Raw genomic sequence first — 23,509 nt, 5'->3', positions numbered from 1 at the left:
GAGAGAAAGAAGGTGCGAATCTGTTGACAAATGAAGGAAGAAGAATTAATTCCCTAGAAAAACAGCAGGGGCTCAATCGTCTGGTGGTGGTTTGGCTTCAAGCAGGAATATGTCGAACAGACAACCGTAATTTGTAAAGTGTGGGGCAAAAGCGTTGCTACAAAAAGTAGCATCATTTGAAAAGTCACCCGCTAGAGAATGAAGAGTGCTTGCTCTACATATCAACATCTCCGTTCGGTGCCACACCAACAAAATGCAGAGGCAACCATTTCCACATCAACACAGTATGAAAAAAATTGTCAACAACAGAAGGAGATAACGTCCTCAGGAACTTACCACATAGCAAAGGATATGATTTTCTATTATGCAGCTTATTTTTATTTGATGCTTATTGAAATAGCATGTGTGACATCATGCACAAAAGTGCATTTTATTTGTTTGAAACTATTGTAGTGGCGTTCTGTACAAAAAGTGCACTTTAATTTAGTGTTGTTTTGATATGTCATCTTGGTGACATCATGCACAAAAGTGCACAAATAACTTGTTTTAAAATGTCTCTGACAATCTTGCACTTTCTGTTTTGAAATGACATGAATGTTTGTCCCACTGCTTAATAGCTGTTTAATGAATACAGTTTTGGTCAATTGACTTAGTTATGATTTCTCTCTCTGCATGAAAGTTTAAAATGAGCATATATTAATGTAGTATGAAGAAGAATGTTTTAAACTAGACACATAGAATCATCATACTAGTGTGATTATATGTATCAAGTGTTCATTCAAGGATAAGGCAAAATATCGCGATATATATTGTGACATGGCCTAAAAATATCGAGATATTAAAAAAAAGCCATATCGCCCAGCCCTAATGTTAATACATTGTTCTATTTTATTTTTATAGTATTCTATTTAATTATTGTATATATTCTTAATTGCTTTGTAATTGTTTTATCCTAATTATTGTAAAGCTGGGACTGGGTTGGGGTTGTTCTTTTTCCTTTTTTTAGACTTATTAACATTCTGTGATTGTTTGTAGATAACATTTTAAAAATACATTTAAAAAATATATTTTTGGCCAACACTGCGTGTACAGTATGTCAGCAGCCAGGAGGAGCTTTTGTTAAAATTTTAATGTTTTGAAAAGTTTTTATTATGATGTATCTATCTAAAAAAATATTACGAGAATTGTCTTCAATTTAAGCTTGATTTTCAATCGAATCCTCATCCCAAGAATCGGAATCAAATCATAAGGTGCCCAAATATTCCCGCCTCTTGTGCTCACACTAAATATTCACACTCCGGACTCAATTTAAACACATTCTCTGTGAGGGGTACGTACTTGTGTTGTCAGTTTTTAGACAGGAATTGCAGTGTGTTCACTCCAACTACATCTTATGCTTCAATATGCCTTGATCGTATCAGGAAGGACATCTGTGCGGGGATGAACCAACCATGTGAGACCTTAGGCCTGTCTCACCTTTCGGGGATGTGCCAACCGCACCGTAGCTGCAACATTAACGAGGATTCAGGCTTACCCGTCGCCTTCACCATTGCCCATGAAATGGGTCACAGGTCAGTGTCAAAATGGTTTGTAAGCTGTACGTCCTAATGTGGGGGCTTCATTTGCAACTATCTTTCCCGAGATTCTTCAGAATTTGTTAATAGCAACATACAATACACTATGAGAGAATGAAAGCTATTCTTGTAAGAGAGCAGATCTTCTTATTGTTGAATGTGTATGAGCACAGCTTTGGAATTTATCACGACGGCCAGGGGAACGACTGTGAGCTGGGAGGGAGGCACCCCTTCATCATGTCAAGACAGCTGATGTATGACAGTTCACCTCTCACTTGGTCATCTTGCTCCAAGGAGTACATCACACGCTTCCTTGAGTGAGTCCACATTCGAGCTTTTGTGGTCCTTTGGTTGTCTCATTTTAAAGTTTTTGGATTTGAAAAAAAACTGTCCCACCAGGTTTACGATATCTGAAGCCAAACGTCGACTCATTGCGGACTGTTAGTGGTTATCATCTTTGTCCAAACAGTGTCAGGTTTCATAACCCATTTTGTGGAGCATTAACCCAGGAAGAACATGGTGAGAGACCAACATTTTGTACCAAAATAACAAAGCAGCTTGGGCTAACATAAAACTCACCATGGGAGGAGGAAACAGGAATGCACTCCAAAAGGGGAATGATACAAGGAAAACAGCTATTGGAGATGCAATGGAAAGCATGGAACAAAGAAAGACAACACATAGAACAAGAGTCACAGGAAAATTAATAAACCATCGACTAGCTCCTTCTTCTTCTTTTGGTTTAAAGGCAGGGTGCACCTGAAGGTGCATGCCACTACCAACTGTACTACAGTATGTAGCGTGTGCTATGATACTATGTTTTAATAATAAAAATTAAATACAAAATGAAATTGTGTCAAATCTCCGGTGACTAGCTTAAGCCCTAGTTCAGCTAAACAAAACCTCAATTCCTAATGACAAAATTATAGACATAAGTGTGCTCCCTTGCTCTCTCTTACTTAAAGGTAACATTATAATCCAAACAGGAAACAGATGTAACAAAATAAAAACACAAAACCGGAAATTCTGTTACATACAATATTAATATCTAGGAGCTCAGTATACGTCTATTGGACATTTAGTATCACAGCACAATAATGGTAACTTTATTACTGTTTTGCTGGATTAAAATAATTTATATATTTTTCACTCTATAATAAGGCTTTGACATTTACGTTTACAACCCAATACACATTACTTAAGTTGCTTTGTATCCAACTAATTATTTCCAGATTTTAAGAGAGACCAATTATTGTTGAGAAGTTTGCATTAAAAGATCAAGTATGCAAAGTAATAATATTTGTTTAAGTTTTACCAGCTTTTCCTATTTTTTCTCAAGCTGCTGGGACTCTCTGAAGTCTGCCATACAAATAAATAGAATAGTCAAAAATGTCTCTTGTTTACCATCTTATTATCTTTCTATGTCTTTCAGTCGTGGATGGGGTTTCTGCCTGGATGATCGTCCTTCCAAAAGAGACCTGACAACCCCACTGGCACGCCTCGGTGTTCGCTACACCACGCACCATCAATGTCAGCTCCAGTATGGTCAGAATGCCACCTTTTGCACGGAGGTGGATGTGAGTATTACTCAGCAAGTTCAAGAGAAAGCATGATAATAGTCTCATATCTGGATATTTGTGTCATTATTTAGAATGTTTGCCAGATTCTTTGGTGCTCTGTGAATGGCACTTGTCGCTCAAAACTGGACGCACCTATTGATGGCACGCGCTGTGGACCAGAGAAGGTAGATTGGGTGCCAAACCCTAAAAGTGGACCTTACAGGATGCTTCTGTATCGTGCTGTGGCTGTAAAAGACTTAATTTGGTTTTGCCTCAGTGGTGTATCTCTGGAGAGTGTGTCATTGTGGGCAAACTGCCTGAGACGGTGAATGGAGGCTGGGGACAATGGAGTACTTGGTCTTATTGCTCAAGGACTTGTGGCACTGGAGTTCAGTCAGCTGAGAGAGAATGTAACGACCCCAAGTAAGAGCTCATTTTACTCTTTGCAGCATTCGTTTTATAGTTCTGCCTTCTACAAAATACTTTGGCTGTCCTCCACAGACCGGAGTTCGGAGGGAAGTACTGTACGGGCGAGAGGAAGCGTTATCGGACCTGTAACACTAAACCCTGCCGGACGAATAATCCGACTTTTAGAGAAATGCTGTGTAGTGAGTTTGACACTGTGCCCTACCACAACGAGCTCTACAAATGGATTCCTGTGGCGAACCCCTGTAAGTGTTGCCACACATCCCCTTAGCCCATTTAGGAGCTTTTATGTCTTCCAGTAGGGGGAAGCATTTACAAAAAAATACGGCCACCGTTTTATTGCAGTAAATCCCTGTGAGCTCCACTGCCGACCTGTCAATGAGTATTTTTCGGAGAAGATGCTCGACACTGTGACGGACGGAACACCGTGCTTCATGAACAACAACTCAAGGAACATCTGTGTCAACGGAGTGTGCAAGGTAGTGTGGCTGGGTAAGAGACTCAGAGAGGGAGAGGGGATATACCAATGAAACATCTTAAATCATAAATCAGGGGTGTCCAAACCTTTTCCACTAAGGGTTAACTGAAAAATCAAAAAGGCCCCAAAAGTTTTTTATCAGCACATTGTGAGGTAAGAGAATACATACTGTATATGAATCGGTACAGTTTACACAGTACAATACATATTCTGTACAATTGACCACTAAATGGTAACACCCGAGTAAGTTTTACATCTTGTATAGTCAGGGTCCGCGATAATCCATTCATATATCATTTGATTTTATAAAAATACTTTTATAAACTCCTTATCTTCGGACACTTCTGATTTAAGTAACACATGTGTGAGTCTCTAATGTGTTTATGGTTGTATTTTTCTGTCTTAAGGAGGTGGGCTGTGATTATGGCATCGACTCCAATGCTGTGGAAGATCGTTGTGGCGTGTGTTTGGGTGATGGCAAAAGCTGTGAGACTGTCTACAGGTCGTTTGACAAGGGAGACGGCTTCGGTGAGTTGACCGGAAATTATATTTGAGCAAGTTAAAGTGTAAACTACAGCGAAACCTCCGATTTTAAAAACTGTCAGTTCCAGAATACTAATCGTGAAATTAATCAGTTCCAGGGTCAAGCTGTCGCCATCATACAATAAAACCTTGCAGTGTTTAAAATATTAGTATAATGAAAAAACGAGTTGACTTTATATTATGAATTGCGTTTTATGTATCCGTTGAACTCCAATTATATTTGCAATCTGCAGAATATGCGAAAATACCATCGAACATCCACCAAACACCATTACTTCAAACGACCATTTTGAATATTCCGCTCACAAAATATTCGGCAATCTCTGGAGAGTTGGGATCAGTTGACATCACATGGGAGACTCATACTGCACAGATTTGTGATACTGAAAATACGCAAACATTGGAAAGAGAAGTGCTGTGTATCGTTCACAATCCCTATGTAAGGCAATAACATGTTTGTTTTTGGGGACGGCGTAGCGCAGTGGAAGAGTGGTCGTGCGCAACCCGAGGGTCCCTGGTTCAATCTTCACCTAGTACCAACCTCGTCACGTCCATTTATGTTCTTGAGCAAGACACGTCACCCTTGCTCCTGGTGGTTGCTGGTTAGCGCCTTGCATGGCAGCTCCCTCCATCAGTGTGTGAATGTGTGTGTGAATGGGTGAATGTGGAAGTGTCAAAGTACTTTGAGTACCTTGAAGGTAGAAAAGCGCTATACAAGTACAACCCATTTATCATTTATTTTTCTTTTTTTAAACATTCAAAATCATAAATAAAAAGCTAATAATTGAGTCAATGGATCGAGGGTACTCAATGCGCTCATAAAACCCTCTAAATAACCATTCAACAACCACCAACAATAGTCCATTTACATGTTGTGACCTGAATATTAACCAAGTACTGTATTAGTGATATTGTTATCATAAGCACCAACCCAGATGGCTTATTTTAGCAGCGCATTGATGGCAGTGAGCTAACCGCTAGTTTATGTTGCTATATTTTTGACACACTGACACGCTAGATTATAAATCATGCCTCTCACCTAGTAGTAGATGAATGTGGCTATGTACTGAGAGGCTGGTTGACTTTGACTTCCCCCGAGATGGCGAAAAACACAAAAACACGCTTGTTGCGGCACCCGTGTTCTCTTCGTGAAGATTGTGACTACTTCTTCATCTAAACAGGATTATGTGATTGTGCCGTCGGTCGTTACCCCAGTGAGAGCAGACCTTGTACAGTAAGTGTTTGTTTTTATTATGGTGTATTATGGTTAGTCAATTGTAGCTGAGATAGGCGCCAGCGCCCCCTGCGACCCCGAAAGGGAATAAGCGGTCAAAAATGGATGGATGGATGTATGTGTAGCACTTAGCAATTCAGCTGTATCAAGTGTTTCACTCAAGCTGCATCCGTTTAGCACTTGGCTTCTAAAACTTGTTGCTCATCCTCCTTGTATTCAGGCTAAAAAATATAAGGTTCTGGATCATAATTAGTCCCAAAGTAGTCGCTGTAGGCTCTGATAAAATATGTTGTGAGTAGTAGGTTGTTGAAGGAAACTTCATGGATCATGTGATTGGCCTCTTCATTGACTCTCAAAATGGCTCAGGAATCTCTGTGATATTGATATTTTTTATGAGTGTTCCTCAGCCCATGTGGTGATATCCTTTAGAGATTGATGTTGGTTTTTGATACAGTGCCGTCTGAGGGATCGAAGGTCACGGTCATTCAATGTTGGTTTCCGGCCATGCCGCTTACGTGGAGTGGTTTCTCCAGATTCTCTCAACCTTTTGATGATATTATGGACCGTAGCAGTTGAAATCCCTAAATTTCTTGCAATTGCACTTTGAGAAACGTTGTTGTTAAACTGTTTGACTATTTGCTCACGCACTTGTGGACAAAGGGGTGTACCTCGCCCCATCCTTTCTTGTGAAAGACTAAGCATTTTTTTGGGAAGCTGTTTTGATACTGAATCATGGCACCCACCTGTTCTCAATTAGTCTGCACACCTGTGGGATGTTCCAAATAAGTGTTTGATGAGCATTCCTCAACTTCATCAGTATTTTTGCCACCTTTCCCTACTTCTTTGTCACGTGTTGCTGGCAACAAATTCTAAAGTTAATGATTATTTGCAAAAAAAAAAATGTTTATCAGTTTGAACATCAAATATGTTGTCTTTGTAGCATATTCAACTGAATATGGGTTGAAAATGATTTGCAAATCATTGTATTCCGTTTATATTTACATCTAACACAATTTCCCAACTCATATGGAAATGGGGTAAGTAGATTTTTTTGACAGTTAATATCAAACTGGTCGCTGTTGCGCTTCCCCTTGCAAGCATACACACACACACGGTTGGTAGAGCAGCCGTTCCAGCAACTTGAGGGTTCCAGGTTCGATTCTCACTTCCAACATCCTAGTCACAGCTGTTGTGTCTTTGGACAAGACACTTGACCTATCTCCTCCCAGTGCCACCCACACTGTTTTAAATGTAGCTTAAAGAATGTGTAGAAGGGGTTTCACTATGTAAAGCGCTTTGAGTGTCTCGAAAAAAGCGCTATATTGATATCCTTCACTTCACACAGTCTGCTCCTCCTACTTATAGCACACACACACACACACACACAAAACTTTGAGAAATTGTCCTGCGGGGAGATATGGCTGGGGGATGAAGTTGCCTCTATGGGGCTCTGGTCCTCCTGACTTCTCCCCTGATCCTCCATCCCTCAATTTTATGGCCTTGATGTCCCCCAATTTTAATCGCATTATTAGTCCCCACTAACATACATATCTCCCTCATGCTGCAATACACACATTAATAGGGTCTGGAGGTTTGCTGTAATGGCTGACCTCCTAATTTTAACTACACGGTAAATCATGTACAAAGCCAATAACATAGGGCTGCCCAGAAATATGCAACAGTACTTCTCAACAAGAGAAGGGGAATACAATCTTAGGAATAGAAGGAACCTAAAACATTTATATACATGCACAACTTTGAAAGCATTTATATGTGAGATTAAACTATGGAATGGATTAAGTAAAGAACTCAAACAATGTACTGATATGAGCAAGAAATAGTAAAAGCAGATGGTGTTCAGAAAGTATACAAAAGAAAATTTGAAGTAAAATGTATGATATCACGATCAGATACTCATGATGGGACACAAATCATAGGGGTACAATCAAATAGGCTCAGCTTTATCCTATTGGGGCGGTATAGCTTGGTTGGTAGAGCGGCCATGCCAGCAACTTGAGGTTTCCAGGTTCGATCCCCGCTTACACCATCGTAATTACTGCCATCGTGTCCTTGGGCAAGACACTTTACCCACCTGCTCCCAGTGCCACCCAGACTGGTTTAAATGTAAAAAAAATTACATATTGGGTTTCACTATGTGAAGCGCTTTGAGTCACTAGGGAAAAAGTGCTAAATAATTAACTTCACTATTCCTTTTGAACATTGCTATTTCTTATTTCTCGCTACCCTCTGTCCCTCTACTGTCTCTCTCTCTAACCAACTGGTTGAGACAGACGGCCAACCAAAAGAGCCTGGGTTCTATCCAAGGTTTCCTCCTACAGAGGAGTTTTTCCTTGCTTCTGTGGCTTTTCTGTTTTCTTTTTTGAATGCTGCTTGGGCACATGGGTGGGACCAGAGAAGCTCTGCTTCTTCCCACTCCTTTTGGGTTGTTGACCGCTTGAGCAAAAATGTTTGCTTGTCAAGTTTTAACATGTTTCAAATAGAAATACATGGACTGATTGATTGATAAACATTGAGCAAATGCAGTTTAAACCATAAAAAGCCAAAAACAATAAAGCTGTATAGCTCGGTTGGTAGAGCGGCCGTGCCAGCAACTTGAGGGTTGCAGGTTCGATCCCCGCTTCCGCCATCCTAGTCACTGCCGTTGTGTCCTTGGGCAAGACACTTTACCCACCTGCTCCCAGTACCACCCACACTGGTTTAAATGTAACTTAGATATTGGGTTTCACTGTGTAAAGCGCTTTGAGTCACTAGAGAAAAAGCGCTATATAAATATAATTCACTTCACTTCACTCTTACCCAGGTTGTCTCCCTCTATTGCTCGCCACAGCATCCTTCGTAGATAATGATCCCAAATGTGTAACACTTCAAAAGGCCTAGACATAAGTGTAACATCCCCCCCACCCCGCAACTCCCCTGCTGCACAAAAATAAAAAGACACACACACACCTTCCCACAAACATCGTTAAACTCCACAGACTCCACTCACTGTTGCTTGTTTCTTCGCCATCTCCCCTCCCATCCACACAAAATAAAAGCAGGGACAGGGCAGTGCCCCCCACACCGAACACACACATGCCAACCAATCCAGCAGACAGAGCCCACCCTCTATTAAAGATCAAAGTGAAGCTGTAGTCGTCTGAACGTGCGTGCACCAGAACCCATGGTGGTCCATATACTGTATTACCTTGCCATGACTCCGACGCCACTTCCTGATTTTGACAGGGTATGTGGATGTGGGGGTGATACCAGAGGGGGCGCGGGACATCCTGGTAAAGGAAACCGAGGAGGCAGGTAACTTCCTGGCTCTGAGAAGACAGGGCTCTGAGGAGTACTTTCTTAACGGCAACTACATCATCCAATGGAATGGGGAGTACCAGGCTGGTGGGACCACCTTCTACTATGAACGTAGTGGGAACATGGAGAACCTCACCGCACGTGGACCCACCAGAGAGCCAGTCATGCTCCAGGTATGCCCACCTAAGGATTCCTTGCTTGAAGGATGTCAACATTATAGTAATACTTTGTAATAAAGAATGGGCCTAAGTCCATCATAGGCACGATGACCCTTTGCATGATAATCCATGCTGTTGTCTAGTTGTTGTTTCAGGAGAAGAACCCAGGCGTTAAGTACGAGTACATTGTTAAAAAAACCAAAGAAACAGGAAATGATGTTGTCAAACCCATGCACTGGTGGAGACACGGTGCATGGACGGACTGCAGCACTACCTGTGGACTAGGTGAGTCATGTGTTTGATGTTTAAAGGGATGATTTCTTACATGTAAAACACTTCCTTGTGGTCTATACCAGTGGTTCTAAACATTTTTTCATTGATGTACCCCCTGTGAACATTTTAATTAATTCAATTACCCCCTAATCAGAGCAAAGCATTTTTGGTTGACAAAAAAGACATAAAGAAGTAAAATACAGCACCATGTCATTTCTGATTTATTAAATTGTATAACAGTGCAAAATATTGCTCATTTGTAGTGGTCTTTATTGAACTATTTGGAAAAAAAGATATAAAAATAACTAAAAATTTGTTGAAAAATAAACAAGTGAATCAATGATAAATAAAGATTTCTACACATAGAAGTAATCATCAACTTAAAGTGCCCTCTTTGGGGATTGTAATAGAGATCCATCTGGATTCATCAACTTAATTCTAAACATTTCTTCACAAAAAAATAAATATTTAAAATCAATATTTATGGAACATGTCCACAAAAAATCTAGCTGTCAACACTGATTGCATTGTTGCATTTCTTTTCACAGTTTATGAACTTACATTCATATTTTGTTGAAGTATTATTCAATACATATATTTATAAAGGACTTTTGAATTGCTGCTATTTAAAAAAAAATCTCACGTACCCCTTGGCATACCTTCAAGTACCCCTAGGGGTACGTGTACACCCATTTGAGAACCACTGGTCTATACAACATTTAGTTTGGAAGAAAATAACATTGTTCTATAAATATCTCTGACATGTGTCGGTGGTTAGATTTTTTACATTTTTGGCACTTATGGGCATCCAAGATACACAAAAATAGGTATAAATAGGTAAGTTTTTTTTTTTTTTTTTAATAATAGGGACCCTTTCAGACATTCCGCCTTTCAATTGTGCTTTCTTGTGCTACAAATTAGGAATTTTACCTCATCAGTTAAGGATTGAATTGTGTGAATGCTCAAAAGTTAAAATAATTTTCACATGAATGTTACTGTACACCTAAAATAATGTTGACATTACCAGAATAAGCATTGCCGTCAGATTACATTGTTTTAATGTCAGGTTCTATGGAGGGCATACTTTTGTATTCTATCTGGGTATTGCCGTATTGACCCAAATATAGGTGAATATTTTTTCTTAAAAAAAAAAGGCTGAAAAAAAACTATTTTATCTTTGGTTTATGTAGATGTATTATACAGTACACGCAAACAAGTGGCACCAAAAGACTTATCCCAAAGCAAGTCAGAGCATTTCCTCCTGTCACTCACAGGGCGGTATAGCTCGGTTGGTAGAGTGGCCGTGCCAGCAACTTGAGGGTTGCAGGTTCGATTCCCGCTTCCGCCATCCTAGTCACTGCCGTTGTGTCCTTGGGCAAGACACTTTACACACCTGCTCCCAGTGCCACCCACACTGGTTTAAATATAACTTAGATATTGGGTTTCACTATGTAAAGCACTTTGAGTCACTAGAGAAAAGCGCTATATAAATATAATTTACTTCACACACAACAGTGACTGGCAACAAAGAAAACCACTGCAAAGTGTCTTAAATGTTGTTAGAAAGTTAGCGAATACCAGAGGCTCATCAAACAAGTGTCAAGCAGTTAATATGACATATTTTTCATTGCTTTTTTTAAATCCATCACTTGGTATTTCACTGATATTCAAAAGATTAAGATTAATTTTGTACCTAATTTTGCTTTGCTTTTTTTTTTTAAGTTAGAAGGGGCGTCTTTTATTCAGTTCATACAGTAATGTAATATGCTGCAATGTATTAACTAGCGATATAATTACCAATTTATTTAGTTACAATATTTTGTATATTTTTATAACATTTTGACTTAGCAATCACATTTCTCAGCATTTGCACAAAGGCTGGATTTACACTATTTGGTTAAAGTGGCTCAAATGTATTCTTTTGAACTATGAATCAGATATCTACCACTGTGATTGCAGTGCAAGTGTAGGATTAGCTATAACCGTCATTGCGATCCACAGAGCAACATCCAGTTTCTATATTACTTTGTATTTTGCAGCATCACCATGGAAAAAGCACTTTTTTGATATACATTTCAGGGTAATGATTCTTTCTGATCCCAGATAGTATACCATGATCATGATCTTCTACCTTTTTTCGCAATCTATGGTGCATATCATTTAAGATTCAAGCATGTACCCTAGCCATGAGATACTGCTAGGACTTAGTGGAGGTATACGCTGCGTTTGTGCTCCTGTTTGGTTTTGTTCTGCTTTACTGAGATGGTTTTATTTATAAAACTATCTCATGATCTATAATATGATCCATAATCACAAGATGATTGTGTGCATAGTTTTACAGACTTAAGAGCTTGACCTTTTTTCTGTCTGTCTTAGGTCAGCAGCACCAGCCTGCACGTTGCTTCGAGTTGGATTTGGGCGTTGTAGACGAATCTCTCTGTGACCCAGAGAGTCGTCCAGAAGATAGACACCGAAGGTGCAAGACCACAGATTGTCCTGCCAGGTTCAAATCTTCTTGATAAGAGTTTTATTTTTCATCAATCTTTTGGCCGTTCTGTCTCACTTCTCCCTTTGTATTAAGGTGGTGGGTGGGTCGCTGGCAGCAGTGCACGGCCACCTGTGGTCCGGACAGCTTGCGGAAGCGTACGGTTCTTTGTGTCCGTACGGTTTTGGGTGAGGAAAGGGTGCTCCATCCAGTGGAGTGCAAGCACCTCCTCAAACCTAAACCTGTTGTGCCGTGCAACAGAGATGTGCCTTGTGGACAGGATTGGGATGTTGGAATCTGGGAAGATGTAAGTCCTCTTCAGAATCATGTAGCATAATTTTCTCATCATATAATAATCGGCCTTCTTCCCAGTGTCCAGTGACATGTGGAGGAGGAGTTCGCTCCCGCACCGTGAAATGTATGCTGGCGCCCAAAAAGCAGTGCAACCTTGCAACCAAACCACGAACCCGGTCTCTGTGCGCTCTGCAGAGCTGCCCAAATTCAAGGCTTCAACGACGTCCTGGGCCTCCTCCTAAATACCGCCGCATTTACCTCCCCAAGAGCCACCCTACTGAGGGTTCTCCCCCACTCACAAGGACCTCAGCCATAGCAGTTACGGCCACAACCTCTAAGATCCCATCAACCGATCATTATGACTTTAATGTTGTTGAGAAAAATCAGAGTATGGATTATACAGAAACAGAGGAAAGAGTGGATGTTGAGGAGGGAAGCACACCAAACGTGATGATGAACAGTCCTGGTTATGACTACATCACAGATGATAGGACACGGGAGGAGGAGGGAATTATCGATCTGGACGTTGGTACTACTTGGGTCAAAGGTCCTCTTAAGTCAACCACACCAGTGTCGCATATAAACACCACACCCACTTTACAAACAAGTGGTCCTTGCATGCACACAACCACACAAGCCACCACATCCTCCCTCTTCACCTCACATGTCACTACCAAGATCACTCATGACAGCAACCCACGCATCTCTACATACAGCCCCCAGATGCACAAGGTTCCTCTAACTACTCCCATGTTGAAGTTGCATTCGGTTCCACCCAAAACCCGTCTCAACACAACACAAGCTCCATTCAATTCCAATACTGCACCATTACCCCAGATTACCATTAAGGTTATTAAAGTGAAGAAGCCCACAGTGACTACCAAGAAAAGCAACTCTGCCAAACAAACCCCAACCCGTTCCAAAGGCAACCACTCTGACAGCCAGAATCAGACAGATTCAAATCCCAGAAGCAGCCCCTCCCAGGACCCGGGACGGCTAGTCAGTATGGAAGTGTTCTGGGTCGTTGGAAACTGGAGTGAGGTGGGTGCAGACATTTAGGGCCATCATATATTATACCAAGAAAGTGCAATGCCAGTTTTTTCCAAGCATTTAAAAACATTTTTTGTTATTTTCTAACGCTGACCACACTCCATTGATATTATTATAATGAATTATCATACTGTAGTAAGCTGAGGTCAGCATATTACATGGGTAGGGTTTTTAGATTTAAATTCCTCAAAAGTACGCAGCAAGACGCTAAGCAAATTTGAGGATCCTACCAACAACTTCAACTTACTACAATGGTAATTCATAAAATCCCCACATAATTACTTGAGTGTAGTTTGCATGAAAGCATAATAATAATTGAAGATAGTTAAAGGGGCTGTTTGCAACTTGCTCATAGTTAAATTTTCCATACCAAAAAAAAAAACAAGAACACCAACGGCAAACTTTTATTACCGTTAGTGGTTGACCAGAACATACATCATTTTCTAAATATATCGATTTTTCACAATTGCTAATTCAATTGAATAAAAAAAACATGTCAGCCCGATGAATTTGAATGGTGGTCAGGCTGTTTCACTCATCCTGTCTTGCCAATATGTATGTGCAAAGAGCATGTGCACGGACACAAATGTACAGTGGGGCAAAACACTATTTAGTCAGCCAACGATTGTGCAAGTTCTCCCACTTAAAATGATGACAGAGGTCTGTAATTTTCATCATAGGTACACTTCAACTGTGAGAGACAGAATGTGAAAAAAAAAATCCAGGAATTCAAATTGTAGGAATTTTAAAGAATTTATTAGTAAATTATGGTGGAAAATAAGTATTTGGTCAACCATTCAAAGCTCTCATTGATGGAAGGAGGTTTTGGCTCAAAATCTCACGATACATGGCCCCATTCATTCTTTCCTTAACACGGATCAATCGTCCTGTCCCCTTAGCAGAAAAACAGCCCGAGTTGAGTTTATAGCAAAAAGTTCTATTTCGGTTTCATCTGACCACATGACATTCTCCCAATCCTCTGCTGTATCATCCATGTATCCATTTTGGTATAAACTCAACTCGTCGTGTTTGAAGGAAGAAGAATACTGAGTTGCATCCCAAGAACACCAGACCTACTGTGAAGCATGGGGGTGGAAACATCATGCTTTGGGGCTGTTTTTCTGCTAAGGGGAAAGGACGATTGATCCGTGTAAAGGAAAGAATGAATGGGGCAATGTATCGTGAGATTTTGAGCCACAACCTCCTTCCATCAGTGACAGCTTTGAATGGTTGACCAAATACTTATTTTCCACCATAATTTACAAATAAATTATTTAAAATTCCTACAATGTGATTTCCTGGATTTTTTTCTTCACATTCTGTCTTTCACAGTTGAAGTGTACCTATGATGAAAATTACAGACCTCTGTCATCATTTTAAGTGGGAGAACTTGCACAATCGGTGGCTGACTCAATAATTTTTTGCCCCACTGTAGTCCAATAGAAGCAACAAACAATTTGTATATCATACAGTACCATAACAACAACATGACTGCAAAATGGGATATGTAACATTAGCTAACAAAGTCACTATCATTGGCTGACAACACACAAAGCTACTGCGCGTGCACGTGTTACGTATGCACGTATATGCTGCACACTATTACATCCTAAAAGCCGTAAGTGGACGGCACACAGTGCTTACAATACATTAGAAATTTAGCACCCTTCATGCATTTGTGTAAAGTTTGCAAACAGCCCTTTTAATAGTGAAGGTCTGGAAAACTGTAAAATTTTGTTGTGGTACTTTATTGGTACTCTATTATTAATGTTTGATCAAAAGGGAAATGCTTGTTGTATTCAAATTGTTCAAATTGTATGTTTAGCTGTGATATTGTGTATGATTTGTCCTCACACATTCAATAATGTCAATTAGATGTGAAAATTACTCTTAATACTATTATTTCTGGTTCTTCGGCGTTCCACACTTGCTGGCATTATTTTACCCAGTTGTTGTGCGGGGCGGTATAGCTCGGTTGGTAGAGCGGCCGTGCCAGCAACTTGAAAGTTGCAGGTTCGATCCCCGCTTCCGTCATCCTAGTCACTGCCGTTGTGTCCTTGAGCAAGACACTTTACCCACCTTCTCCCAATGCCAATGTAAAAATTAGATAGTGGGTTTCACTATGTAAAGCGCTTTGAGTCACTAGAGAAAAAGCGCTATATAAATATAATTCACTTCACACTTCACTTAGCTAGTCTGGACGCTGCAATATTATACTGTACTCCTCGGTCTTTGCTTTGCTGTAGTGGACCATTTATCCCAGGGGTCTCAAACTCAATTTACCTGGGGGCCACTAGATGCAGAGTCTGGGTGAGGCTGGGCCGCGAGAAATTATTTCTTAAAAAAAAAAAGTAAATTCTAGTTGTATAATGACGTTTCAAATTGTATCCCTTATGCACCGCAACTTTCTCTGTGCAAATAAGTAAATATATTATCCATCCATCCATCCATTTTCTACCGCTTATTCCCTTTCGAGGTCGCGGGGGGCGCTGGCGCCTATCTCAGCTACAATCGGGCGGAAGGCAGGGTACACCCTGGACAAGTCGCCACCTCATCGCAGGGCCAACACAGATAGACAGACAACATTCACACTCACATTCACACACTAGGGCCAATTTAGTGTTGCCAATCAACCTATCCCCAGGTGCATGTCTTTGGAGGTGGGAGGAAGCCGGAGTACCCGGAGGGAACCCACGCATTCACGGGGAGAACATGCAAACTCCACACAGAAAGATCCCGAGCCTGGATTTGAACCCAGGACTGCAGGACCTTCGTATTGTGAGGCAGACGCACTAACCCCTCTGCCACCGTGAAGCCGTAAATATATTAATATATTAGTATTTAGCCGACGCACGGGGAATAATGTTAATTCCTCAATGTGTGTCGTTCCGCTTTTCCTCCCTACAGCAACACAGCGGTTGGCGGATAAGAGCCGAAAGTACCGGAATAGCGAGCGCAAAAAAGTGACGGCTTCCGCAGTGTTATCCGGCGTCATATAAAAATATATGTAGTGTTCATCGTGTGAGGCAATGCAAATTACACTATAAAAAAACAACAGAACGATTTGAATTGGTCCAGGTTCTCGGGGACTGTTATTACTAACAGACAGGTGTTGAGGTGTGACTGCAGCCAGGCACGTAAGAAAAACCCTCGTCTCCATGGCAACTTATCTTTCACTTTCACTCATTTGCCGCTTTTCCACTAATGCAGGGGTAGGCAACCCAGAATGTTGAAAGAGCCATTTTGGACCCAAATAACACAACGCTGTCGAGCGCCATTCATAAAAAACTTGCGGGCCGCACTAACATTAAACTTTCATATTAAGGTGGGGGCCGCAAAATAACATCTCACGGGCCGCGTGTCTGAGACCCCTGATTTATCCTGATGCCTTCAGTCTCCACTTGGATTGAATTTTCCAATTCCATATGATATATCTCATTCTGAATAATACATTTAATATAGTTTAGCTCTCACAGTTTCTCATTGTGCAGTTGTGAGTTGAGTCAAGCCGTATGTACTGTACTATGCAGGATGAGCTCAAGCTTTCCAATGCACAGAACAAACGGTAAAACTAAATGGATAAATAATAAATGGTGGATGAAACCCTTTGTTTTTGTCTGTCCCACTCCAGTGTTCAACAACATGCGGGATTGGTGCAATATGGAGGACAGTCACTTGTAGCTCCCAGAAAGACAAGGATTGTGAAATCACAAAAAAACCTGAGCCTGCCCGCACCTGCCATCTACAGCCATGTGCCACGTGGCAAAGTGGCAGCTGGAGCAAGGTAACATCCTCTAGTCCTTAAAATACTAACAAACACCAATCTATCAATATACAGTTTATGATCAATGTTGTCCACAGTGTCCTGATCATTGTGCGGTAGTGGGTAAGCGGTACCGGGATGTCCAGTGCGTTGATTCCCAGAGTCACCGTCCTCTTCGACCCTTCCATTGTCAGGCGGTGTCGAGCAAACCTGTCAGTGCTTTGATCTGCCCCTTGAAGGCCTGTGTAGACTGGAGCGTGTCACCCTGGGCACCAGTATGTCCTGTGTAATGGCAAATGTGTACACAAATACAGTTAATTAATTACTTCTCCAACTCAGTGCACCGGGAGCTGTGGTGTGGGTATGAGGGAACGGCTGGTGTACTGTCCAGTGCCTCATGGTTGCGGCGCCACACTGAGGCCAAATAGCACCGAAACATGCAGCCTGAAGTCCTGTACCCTTTGGATGACAGAAGAATGGGAGCAGGTCTGAGACAGACAATCATACTGTATATAATGTGCGTTTTCCATCATAAAAAGGAGGCTGCAAAAGTGTATGTTATGACTCCACAGTGCTCTGTAAGCTGCGGAGGAGGTCAGCAGCTGCGTGACGTCAACTGCGTGAGGGCTGGGGATTCTAGTGTGGTGTCAGACAGCCTCTGTGAGAATATGTCCAAACCAGAAGTGTTCAGGAAGTGTAATATGCAGGAATGCCGCACTACCACAGGTTGGTTACAAAGATCTTGCTTTCAGTTGGCCTTGAATTAGCTATATTCCCTCTTTAACAGGTCCAGTTTGCAGAAAGAACACAATGTCCTCTCGCTTCTGCGACAAGCTGAAGCTGCTAGGTCGTTGCACTTTCAGGTCGGTGCAACGACAGTGTTGTGTCACCTGTAGGTCATAGACGGGTCTATCCTCTCACTGCACCTCCCAGCTACTGTTATTTGTCAACGCGGAACAGGAAATATTTGACCGACAGTAGAACCTCTAAAGTCGGTGATGCTGGTCGACTTCCCATTTTTTGGATTTGCAATCTTTCTCATATCGTGAAATTTATCTGTGCCGGAGGAGGCTACCTTCAGTATTTGCACAGAAAATGTTTTAAAGTGTAAACATTTGGCAAATCCTTGCCATCATTAAATTTTTTCTTCGCAGCCATTGTTGTTTACGTGACAGAAAGCACAGTTATGAAAGTAACTGTTTGGTCAAGGGAGTTCAACACAATGGTTGAGGGGACCACATTTTTTTAAAGCAAAGGACCAGAAGTATTGGATTGTCCTCCCAACTCATTGTCTTTTTAACAGAGCAAAACTAATAACAAAGGTTGTCTATATAACAAGCGTATTTCTTACTAGTAACAGTGAGACACGTTAAAGACACATTAATGTCAACAAAAATGCACAGGACTTATTCACCTGGTCAGAAGTAGAACAGTTACTAAAGGAGTAAAATAAAATAAATGTCTATACTGCGAGAAACATGCATTGCTCTACTGCCACTACTACCGACCACGCAGTCTGATAGTTTATATATCAATGATGAAATATTAACATTGCAACACATGCCAATACGGCCGGTTTAGTTCACTGAATTGCAATTTTAAATTTCCAGCTGAGTTTCTTGTTAAATACGTCGTGGAATGAAGACGCGTGCGCGTGACGTCACGGACTACCAGGAAATATTAGCGCAGCTCTATTTGCGGCTTATCGCGCAATTAAACAGTATTCTGGACATCTGTGTTCCTGAATCTTTTGCAATTTGTTCAGTTAATAATGGAGAAGTCAAAGTAGAAAGATGGAGTTGGGAAGCTTTAGCCTTTAGCCACACAAACACACGGTGATTTCTTGTTTAAAATTCCCGGAGGTGAAGCTTTACTATGGATCAGAGCGGTCAAGCGAACATGGTTCCCGACCACTTGTCAACTGGCAGGTTTCGATGAGAAAATTGTGTTAAAAAGTTGCCTCTTACCGGAGATCGGTGAAGTTTGCGTCGTCCTTGTATCTGCCGTCGACTTCCCTCAGACACTGGCCTCAAGACACCCGTGGACAAACCCGTCCGACTATCAGGTACTATTTATTCTCACTAAAACACTAGCAACACAATAGAAAGACGGGCGGATAACCGTGTCCAAAAACATCTGAATGCAATCGCCTTTTTTTTTTCAACTTTCTTTTTTTTTCTTTATTTCTTTTTTCTAGTCCTTCGCTATCAATATCATCATCCACGAATCTTTCATCCTCGCTCAAATTAATGGGGAAATTGTAGTTTTCTTGGTCCAAATAGCTCTTTTGCTGGAGGCTCCCATTAAAAACAATGTGAGGACGTGAGGAACCCCCATCCTTGTGACGTCATCATCTGCGACTTCCAGTAAAGGCGAGGCTGTTTTATCAGCACCAAAAGTTGCAAATTTTATCGTCGATGTTCTCTACTAAATCCTTTCAGCAAAAATATGGTAATATCGCGAAATGATCAAGTATGACACATAGAATAGACCTGCTATCCCTGTTTAAATAAGAACATCTCATTTCAGTAGGTCTTTAAGGTCTTCTGCAAAAAAGAAAAAACCGAAACATTTTACAAATGTAAACAGAAATTACTTGCGGGTCAGTCTGATCTTCTATTGTTGGATCCCAAGTCACTTGTTTTAACTGGCTGGCTTTAGGTGGTTTCTGAGTTGGTATCTAGCGTAACAATGTTGACAGTTTTGACTCTGAAATATTTGCCAACTGTTGAAAATCTTGCCCATATGTATTAACTGCAGACCCATTTGACTTTAGAGGTTCTACTGTATTTCACTGAGAACACTATATTATATTAGCACTAATGTTAGACTGATTCCTCAGCAGGGTGCAAACTGTACACTACAAGGGGTGCAGTGGTAACCACTTTAAAATGCCATAGCAAAACCGCAAGCACAAATTTTACTTACTCATAAACTGGATGATGTACACGTATTTTATTCATTTAAATGTTTTGGTGCGTCAAAGGTGCATTGCCTTAACTGGTACTGGTGCTGAATGTGTATTTTAAAATGACAAAAGCAGAGCATGTAAAAAAGTCATATTTGTATCTGTCTTTTTATACTATAGCATTAGAGTGGTAGTCTTTGTTCTCATTGTGTTTTCAAATATTGCGCTGGGACTGTGTGTTTACATCAATCAGAGGGAAAGTTTCAACAACTACTCTTGAAGTGACTGTTTGCAATTTGTTTGAAGTTACTTTTTTCAAACCCCAAAACACAACAAGAACCCCACGGCTAGCTTATGTTACCATTAATGGTTTAAAAGAAAACATTAAAAAAGTCTATATTTTTTTCACAATTATATGGAATAAAAGTTGTTTGTCGGCCCTAGAAGAAGACTGGTGTTAATGAGTGTTGGCTACCGCTATACCTGGAGTTTTGAAGCAATTAACATTTTGCAGTCATGTTGTCATTTTGATACGCTATACCATATTTTTCGGACCATAGGGCGCAACGAATTAAAAGGCGTACTGCCAATGAGCGGGTCTATTCAGGTTTATTTTCATACAAAAGGCGGACCGGAATATAAGGCGCATTAAAGGGGTCTATTTGTGTTGGCCTTTCTGATGACAGCCCGTAAGAGACAAGCGCTATAAAATGGATGAATGGATGGATGGATGGTTAATGGGTCATACTATGATTGTTTTCTAAATCTAAAACACTATCTTGTGGTCTATATAATACATACTTGCCAACCTTGAGACCTCCGATTTCGGGAGGTGGGGGGCGTGGTCGGGGGTTGGAGCGGAGGCGTGGTTTGGGGGCGTGGTTGGGGTGGGGGGCGTTGTTAAGAGGAGAGTATATTTACAGCGAATTCACCAACTCGAGTAATTCATATATATATACATATATATAATATATATATATATATATATATGTATATATATATATATATATATATATATGTATGTATATATATATATATATATATATATATACATATATATATATATATATATATATATATATATATACAGGTATATATATATATATATATATATATATACAGGTATATATATATATATATATATATATATACAGGTATATATGTATGAAATACTTAACTTTCAGTGAATTCTAGCTATATATATTTATTTTATTATATGTATATAAATAAAAGAAATAACTGAACTTCAGACGGTAGCTGTCAAATGCACAGTAATAAAAACATAGTTGTTCTACTAACTGTACTGTGCTTGCTGGTTACAAAAAAAACCCCAACAACACTTACCTTTCACTATTTGAGTAACGTCACTTCCGTGTTTCCAGAAGATGGCGCCAGTATGTGCCTTGCCCTGCCGTCTCTCGCTGCCAGCTCTGTTCGTTTTTGTGTTGTTTGCGTCTATTTTCGTCTCTGTCAGCTCACTGCTTGAGTATGACCGCCAAACATTGTTGGATCTTTGCCCCTTTCCCACTGATATGATGAACTTCAACGTTGGTTTTTCGACGTCCCAGTCAGCTTTTTCACCTGGCCGGATTCCTGCCTTCCTTTCCCGCCTCGTGGCTCCTCTCTCCCGCCACCTGCGGGCTGTGTGTTGGGCCCCACCTAGATTAGCTGCGCCCTTGGACGTGCTGGCCCCCGCCAGGTTTGGTCTTGTAAACGCAAGATCTTTGACAAAAAAAACGTTTATCCTGAAAGATTTCTTCACTTCCCGCGGACTTGACTTCCTCTGTGTGACGGAAACATGGCTGAGAGCCGGTGAGTCCGCCCCTCTTAATGAACTTCTGCCTCCGGAGTGTTCCTACTTTAATTCTCCACGGTCGTCCAGTCAAAAAGGAGGAGGATTAGCAGTCATTTTTAAAAATTACTTTAAATGCCATCAGATCCGCCCGCCATCCTCCCTTTCAAGCTTCGAACTGTGCATGTTTGAGCTGGAGGGGGCGTGGCCTCCAGCTCCAGCTGAATTTCGTGAGATTTTCAGGAGAAAATTTCTTCCGGGTGGTTTTCGGGAGGGGCGCTGAATTTCGGGAGTCTCCCGGAAAATCCGGGAGGGTTGGCAAGTATGACATAACATGTGTTGGTGGTAGCTTTCTAAGCGTCTCTTCAGGATGTGCCGCTTTTTGGGCGGTCTTACCTACGTGGCTCACCTTCGACAGCGTTTTCTTTGTGCCATCTTTGTTGTAGCCGTGTAGCGTGCAAGTAGGCGAGTCGAAGAAGTGTCAAAAGATGGAGCTAACTGTATAAATGACGTTCAGACTTTACTTAAAACAATAACGAAGCGTCAAAATGGATCTTCTCATCCGTGGCTCAATAATGCAACATCAACGTCGGAAATGTGTCCAACCGGAACCTTTTAATCACTAAAATTCCGTGGGTGAAATATGTAAAACCAGTACTGTTTTTAGGGCTTTGATAGCCAGTCTACTGACAGACATAAGTAAGAACTTTACGCTACTTTATATTAGAAATGGCAACAACGAAAGATGAATGCCACATACTGTAAGAAGATTGCGCACATTTTCAGGACTTATGCAGATCCCAAATACACATCAGCTGGTACCAGAAGGTTTTGTATAATATGGCGAAACAAAACGCCAGGTAATATGTCTGCTAATGGGTGCCATTTTGCGGTTCTTTTACACACACCATAATAATACTCGTGTGGTTAATGCGTTGACAATCCATCAAGCGGTGTGGCTTCATAACATACTGAAGTCGCACTAAAACATTTTGAAAGAGTTTTGACAGTCGTGTGTAAGGTTCGATATTATAAATGGAAAATTTTAAGTTTTGGTATTGCTTACTGACGCCACACGTATCTCTTATGTAAAACTGCCATCTACTGGTAACACTTATCATTACACCATGTACCAAATAAAATTGCTTCGAAGTCGGTAAGCACAACCAGAATTATGCCGTACATTAGGGGCACCAGGTTATATAATGCACACTTTTGATTTTTGAGAAAATTTAAGGATTTTAAGTGCGACTGATCGTCCGAAAAATATGGTACATTAAATGATGGTTGGTGTGAGTAGCTGGACTTTGCCAAATCGCTATCATGAGAACAAACATAATTAATGCGTGTGTGTTTAGTGGGCCGTAGTTTATGTTCTGAGAAATATGACGCTCACAATCCACAGCACTTTCGAAAGTCAGCGCTATGTAAGGCAGCCATGTGAGGATCGCAAACAGTCACTTTAAGAGAACTGCAGAACTCTGTAGTTGAATCTGTGATGCTCCCCAGGTGTGAAAGTCACCAATTAAGAAAAAGAGGCGTTGCGGGTCATCCCTCTCAGGTCACCCAAAACCAGATGGCTGCTGTTTTTGTATGATCTTGTACATATATTCTCTATCAATAAATGTATACAATGTTTGTGCTTACCATTTATGAC

General features: G+C 40.9%; 1 protein-coding gene across 1 annotated transcript in view; it reads left to right on the top strand.

Annotated features, from left to right (window-relative positions):
• Nucleotides 1-18,629, top strand: part of adamts12 (ADAM metallopeptidase with thrombospondin type 1 motif, 12) — a 40,886-nt gene extending 22,257 nt beyond the window's left edge. The window contains exons 7-24 of the mRNA XM_061898077.1: nt 1,422-1,571; nt 1,748-1,891; nt 3,007-3,151; nt 3,226-3,318; nt 3,411-3,556; nt 3,635-3,804; nt 3,905-4,038; nt 4,445-4,565; nt 9,058-9,302; nt 9,431-9,572; nt 11,937-12,063; nt 12,142-12,352; nt 12,418-13,380; nt 17,021-17,173; nt 17,251-17,427; nt 17,492-17,638; nt 17,725-17,878; nt 17,940-18,629. Of these exons, the coding sequence (XP_061754061.1) occupies nt 1,422-1,571; nt 1,748-1,891; nt 3,007-3,151; nt 3,226-3,318; nt 3,411-3,556; nt 3,635-3,804; nt 3,905-4,038; nt 4,445-4,565; nt 9,058-9,302; nt 9,431-9,572; nt 11,937-12,063; nt 12,142-12,352; nt 12,418-13,380; nt 17,021-17,173; nt 17,251-17,427; nt 17,492-17,638; nt 17,725-17,878; nt 17,940-18,055 (3,538 nt within the window). The 3' untranslated portion in view covers nt 18,056-18,629. The remainder of the gene's footprint in view (nt 1-1,421; nt 1,572-1,747; nt 1,892-3,006; nt 3,152-3,225; nt 3,319-3,410; nt 3,557-3,634; nt 3,805-3,904; nt 4,039-4,444; nt 4,566-9,057; nt 9,303-9,430; nt 9,573-11,936; nt 12,064-12,141; nt 12,353-12,417; nt 13,381-17,020; nt 17,174-17,250; nt 17,428-17,491; nt 17,639-17,724; nt 17,879-17,939) is intronic.
• The last annotated feature ends 4,880 nt before the right edge of the window (nt 18,630-23,509 follow it).

This window comes from Nerophis ophidion, linkage group LG01 (assembly GCF_033978795.1).
Source record: "Nerophis ophidion isolate RoL-2023_Sa linkage group LG01, RoL_Noph_v1.0, whole genome shotgun sequence".
Classification (NCBI taxonomy): Eukaryota; Metazoa; Chordata; class Actinopteri; order Syngnathiformes; family Syngnathidae; genus Nerophis; species Nerophis ophidion.
The sequence above is the reverse complement of the archived record's forward strand: the minus strand, read 5'-3'. Positions and strand labels throughout refer to the sequence as shown.